The 6000-nt window shown below is 50.1% G+C and overlaps 1 protein-coding gene across 1 annotated transcript in view; it reads right to left on the bottom strand.

The window, feature by feature from the left end:
* Positions 1 to 1144: 1144 nt before the first annotated feature.
* LOC145344714 (transmembrane protein 143-like) overlaps positions 1145 to 6000 on the bottom strand; it is a 35938-nt gene continuing 31082 nt past the window's right edge. Inside the window, exons 6-7 of the mRNA XM_080191819.1 lie at positions 5279 to 5751; positions 1145 to 1702 (exon numbers count right to left, since the gene is read on the bottom strand). Coding sequence (XP_080047945.1) covers positions 1566 to 1702; positions 5279 to 5751 — 610 coding nt within the window. The 3' untranslated portion in view covers positions 1145 to 1565. The remainder of the gene's footprint in view (positions 1703 to 5278; positions 5752 to 6000) is intronic.

The following is a 6000-nucleotide window of genomic DNA, read 5'->3' as shown; positions in this document are numbered from 1 at the left end:
TTTTGTACAACTGCAGCATAACATCTGCATCCCCATACTGCAGCCCTCTATATATGAAGGGCTGCCTTCCGTTGGCCTTCTTGACTATTTTCTGCATCTGTTCTTAACTATTTATTTTTGCCAAAAAAACAAATTTATTAAACAGAGAGACGGAGAGAGAGAGACAAAGGAGGACAGAGAGGGACAGAGACAGAAAGAGACAGAGAGGGAGACAGACAGTGAGAGTCTGACAGGGACAGAGAGAGAGACAAAGAAAGAGAGAGAGATACAGAGAGAGAGGGACAGTGTGATAAAGAGAGACACAGAGACAGAGAGAGGGAGAGACAGAGAGACACAGAGACAGAGAGAGGGAGAGAGACAGAGAGGGAGAGAGACAGAGAGGGAGAGGGACAGAGAGGGAGAGGGACAGAGAGGGAGAGGGACAGAGAGGGAGAGGGACAGAGAGGGAGAGGGACAGAGAGGGAGAGGGACAGAGAGGGAGAGGGACAGAGAGGGAGAGGGACAGAGAGGGAGAGGGACAGAGAGATTCAGACAGATAGAGAGACAGAGACAGCGATGGAAAGCTGAAGCATCAAAGATAAAGAGGAGAGGAGGGGAGACACTGAAAAACTGAGACAGACACAATGGTTTGAATGTTGAATGTTTATTTTAAATTATGACTGTGTTGGGACTGGGAGTGAAGTCTGCTCTCTCTCCCAGGGCAATCAACTGATCTCAGGACATCGAGCAGCAGACAGACACAACTATCCTGACTGTGGGTCACCCAGTGCCCTCACGCCCCTCACCCACTTCCCCTCACCCTGCTCCTTCTCCACACCCTCTCCGCTCACTCTGTCCCACTCACCCTCTCTCTCACCTGCTCCCCCTCACCCTGTTCCTTCTCCACACCCTCTTCCTTCACCCTCTCCTCACCCTCTCTGTATCACCCTGCTCCTCTACACCCGCTCCTCACCACCCAGACTGCTTCCACCCCTTGCTCCTCTCCCATTCACCTTACCTTCTCCTCCCACTCTCCCCTCATACCTCTGCTTCAGCTCAGCTTCTCTCCTCTGTACCCCTCCCATCACCCTCACTTCTCTGCACTCCTCCTCTCCCTCCCCCTCCCTTTACTGCTCCCCTCATTCCATTCTCTTCCCCATTTCTCACCCCCTCCTCACCCCTCCCTCAGCCCCACCTGTTTAAACCCTGCAGATGGTGCTCCTTTCTCACTGAACTCTGCGGGACCCCTCTGGCTGCTCCCCCTCCCTCTCTCACTGGAAGGGGCTGTGTGCTGTGCAGATGTCCTGAAGATCACCATTTGTTGTCCTTCAGAGAGATAGTGGGTGACTGCCAGCTTTTCGACAGCTGGAGCCATTGCTTCCATCTGGTGTTCTGGCGGTGGTTGTGTATCTGGTAGCAGTGGGGTGTGTGGCTGGGGAAGGTGGAGTTGAGGGAGGGAGTGGTTGAGATCTTCAGTAGCTGGAAAGGTTCTCCTGCCTCTCCCTTCTCCCCCGGTCTCCCACCCATGTCCGATATGCCCACAGCCACCATGGTGTCCGGCCTGTGCAAGGTAGCTCCTCCTGGCCTCAGCGCTCACTCAGCTGCCTCTCGAAGCTGCGGAGATTGGTCAGGGCTCGATCCCCGTTGAATATGATGGGCAACCCCGAACGCTCCTTCAGCCACTTGGAGACTTCGTTGGTCAGCAGAGTTGCCATTTCTGTACCTGCCAGGGGAGGGTGGTGTGGGGGAGGGGGTCAAAGTAGACACAATGCGGTCAGACAATGAACTCTCACCCCTCCTCCTATCTATCCAAATCCAGGAGCTGGCTGCCAGCTCAGTGGAAATGCAGCTCAGAGTTGTGATCGCATGGAACAGAGTCAATATTCTATCCCAAAGGTAGGGAGTCTAAAACTAGAGGGCATAGAATTAAGGGGAAAGATTCAAAAGTGTCCAGAGGAGCAATTGTTTTCCACACAGAGGGTGGTGAATGTCTGGAACAAGCTGCCAGAGGTAGTAGCAGAGGCAGGTACAATTTTGTCTTTTAAAAAGCATTTAGACAGTTACATGGATAAGACGGATATAGAGCGATATGGGCCAAATGCGGGCAATTGGGATTAGTTTAGGGGTTAAAAAAAGGGCAGCATAGACAAGTTGGACTGAAGGGCCTGTTTCTATGCTGTAAACCTTTATGACCTTATGTTCAGCAAACACAGCAATAGCAGCAGGAGGCCATTCAGCCCATCAAGCCAGCTCTGCCATTCCATACAATCCCAGCGTCCACCCTATTAAGCTCCCTTCAGCATCTTAGACATCTCAATAAGATTGTCTCTCACTCTACTCCAGAGAACACAAACCAAGCTTACTCAGCTCCCTATCACAGGACAACCCCCAAACCCCCTTTCTCAGGGCCGAACTTCACCGTATGGCCTCCAATGCAAGTAAGTCTTCCTTAAACGTGGAGTCCAAAACTGTGTACACAATTTCAGATATGGTCTCACCAAAGCCTGGCATAACTGTAGCAAGACTCCTTTATCCCTGGCTTCCAATGCCAATGCAATAAAACCCCAATGTGCCATTTGTCTTTCTAACTGCTTACTGTCTTTGCAATGCTAGCTTGTGTGAGTCTCTTCAAACATTTGCAAGCTTCATACCGTTGAAAGAATATTTTGCCTTTCTGTTCTTTCGATCAGCGGGAATAAGTTCACAGCTCCGACTTGTTGCTCACCTCACCCATCTGTCTGTCTTTCCTTACGGCCTCTTTGTATCCTCCTCACAGTCTGCGTTCTCAGTTAGCTCGATATCCTCAGCAAGCTCGGATACATTGATCTCTGTCTTGTCATCGGTGCGTTGAGATAGATTGTGAATAGCTGATTAGCACTGATCGCTGCCACCCCACGGATCACAGCCTCCCAACTATGAGAAAGCCCCATCTATTTCACTTCTCTCTTTCCTGTCCATTAGCCAATGCCCATCGGGGATGGGCAAATGAATGCTGGTCTGGCCAGAGATGCCCACATCCTCTAACAAAGAAATGAAGAATGAGATCCTCAATCCATGCTGTTATATTGGAATCAGTACAAGTCAGGAAGCTGAAGGGAAGGAGGCAGGGTATGTGAGTTACAAAAAGAATTTAATGTTTGCAGAACCTCGACAAACCAACCAGAAAGAAGGGTTTTGGGTGAGAGAATGTGTTTGAGACAGTTTCCTGAATACCAGGTCGTGATGCAACCGTGAAAGAGCTTATTTTTAGATCTTGTGTTCAGAAACAGAGGAGGATTAATCTCTGGTTAAATGTGATCAGAATATGGGAGTATTTCACACCCAGTTTGAGAGCGACATACTAAAGTTTGAAACTATAGGAACAAACTTAAATAAAGCGGATTCGTTTACACTTTTGTGAGATACAGAGAGCACCAGCGAGGCCAGCATTTGTCTTTTACTCCAACCATTACTAGCATTTTTGTCACTTAATCTCTCCCAGCCTCCACCCTGCAGACTGTCCCTTTCGTTCTGTACACACTCCCCACAATCCGCAACCCCCCCCCATCTCCCCCACCTCCGTCTTCACACAGAGAGTGCTAAACGTTTGGAATTATCTACAACAGCAGAAGCTCAGTCTTCGAGTATGTGCAAGACTGACGGTGGAGAAGGCTTGAAGGGCTGAATGGCCTACTCCTGCTCCTATTCCTTGTGTCAGGTAATGGCAAAGTGTACCACACACAAGGTGAGGGAAAGCGAGGTTCACGGAATTGTCTGTGAGAGTTTGGAGAGAGGAGAGACTATGTTTCTGGTACATTCTCAGTGTCTATCACTCTGAAGGAAGGGGCAGGATAATGAGAGGCGTGGTGTCATTGTTGGCAAAGGAAGGAGGCCATGCAGCCCATTGAATCCTGCTGGCTCTTGGTAGAGCAATCCAGACAGTTCCATTCCACACCTGCCCCATATAGCTCTGAAAGTCTCTTTCCATCAGAGCCCCTCCAATTTCCTTCTGAAGTTGTTCAGTGTCTCCACTTCCAAACAGGCAGCAAACTCAGGTTCATCACCACTGACTGCATGAAAAAGGTTCCTGCTTACATTCCCCCCCAACTTACAATTCTTGGTCCAAACTGCTTCCCAGATCCAGCAGCGAATGATGAAAGGGTTTCTTTATCTACCTCATCTGAACAGGTGCTAATCACGTACGCCTCTCTCAGATCTTCCCCTCGATCTCCTTAGCTCCAAGCAGATCAACCCCAGATTTTCCAACACTAACCTCTGTGGAAAATCACCCTCATACCCTGGGGTCAAGTCGGGTAAATCTCCTTCAGGCCACCCACTTGAGGAACCTCCTCCCTCTGCCCTCCACATCTCCCTAAAGCGAGATGACCAAAGCCACAGCCAGTGCTGGAGTAGGCCATGTATTCAGGTTTGCTGGTGCTGCAAACTAACGTGGGAAGGACACAAAGAGATACAGCCTGCTCAATCGATCAGACGTGAGAGTGACAGGTGGAGTATGATACAGGGAAGTGTGAGCTTATTCATGGTGGTGGCAACAAAAGGGGAACAAATTTCGTGGGCAGGTGAGAGCCTGGTAAATGTTGGCATTCAGGGGGTACAGAGCGTCCTTGGTCAGAATGTTAGCATATGCAGGCACAGCAAGCAATTAGGAAGGTAAATGGCAAAGTGGCCTTTATAGCAAGGAGACTGGAGTACAGGAATGAATAAATCTGGCTACAACTGTACAGGGCTCAGGTCAGTTGGGTTAGAGTCTGTGTACTGGACGAAAATACTTCAAAGCAATACACTCAGGATTCATGAGACTGATTCCCAACACGGGAGGGTGATCAATGAAGAGAAACACAGTGGCTGGTGTAGAAATTCCCTGGAGCTTAGATGGATGAGAAATAATCTCATAGAAATTTACAGGAATTAGAGTCAACACATGGGAAGAATGTAGAGGGAGCTTTACTCTGTATCTAACCCCGTGCTGTACCTGTCCTGGGAGTGTTTGATGGGGGACAGTGCAGAGGGAGCTTTACTCTGTATCTAACCCCGTGCTGTCCCTGTCCTGGGAGTGTTTGATGGGGGACAGTGCAGAGGGAGCTTTACTCTGTATCTAACCCCGTGCTGTACCTGTCCTGGGAGTGTTTGATGGAGACAGTGTAGAGGGAGCTTTACTCTGTATCTAACCCCGTGCTGTACCTGTCCTGGGAGTGTTTGATGGGGACGGTGCAGAGGGAGCTTTACTCTGTATCTAACCCCGTGCTGTACCTGTCCTGGGAGTGTTTGATGGGGACGGTGCAGAGGGAGTGTTACTCACTGTGATCGGGCCTGGTGTCTGGTGATTGGTGGAGCAGCAGGCTGAAGGCATGTGCCAGCATCAGTTCTTTGATGTGTTCCTGCTGGGCACGTCGTACCAGGGTGACGAGCAGCTCGCCGTTGTTGGAAGTGGTCTTGATGTATAACATGTTGGCGTGGTTGAGGGCGTGCTGGTCACGTTTGAGCTGGAAGAGGCGCTGCCAGCGGTACACCATCATCGTGGCGAAGAGCAGCAGCAGCAGCAGGAAATCCACCTTCAGGCTGTAGTAGCCCAGTACTGTCAGGTTGGCAAAGAGAGCCGAGCCCCCGGCCAGCAGGGTGAAATATAGGAAGGTGCGATCTGTGAAGGTGATGCCTATCTTCACCGCCGGCAGCAGGTGCTCCAGGTTCTCCAGCGGGATGTCCTTGAAGGATTTCAGGACCAGCCGGCCGTTTTTCTGCCGAGCTGCCATTATTACCCGCTTGCAGTACCGCCTGTGGGGAGAGGGTGGGAAACAATGAGTGTTTAGCACGGATTAAATATTTTCTCACCAACTTGGGACATCCCCTCTGCTCCAAATGCACATGGTGTCCATTCCTGAACATGCACAAATTGCCCAGATTAAACATGGCCACCATGCCCCATTTCTCATAATGGGCTACCTGCCATGATTAAACATGGCCAGCATGCCCATCCTCAAATTGACCAGTCATCCAGGTTAAACATTGGTGCCTCATCCACTG

This window comes from Carcharhinus amblyrhynchos, chromosome 7 (genome assembly GCF_965287045.1).
Source record: "Carcharhinus amblyrhynchos chromosome 7, sCarAmb.v2.hapA, whole genome shotgun sequence".
In the NCBI taxonomy this organism is placed as follows: domain Eukaryota; kingdom Metazoa; phylum Chordata; class Chondrichthyes; order Carcharhiniformes; family Carcharhinidae; genus Carcharhinus; species Carcharhinus amblyrhynchos.
This window is presented reverse-complemented; position numbering and strand designations above follow the sequence as displayed.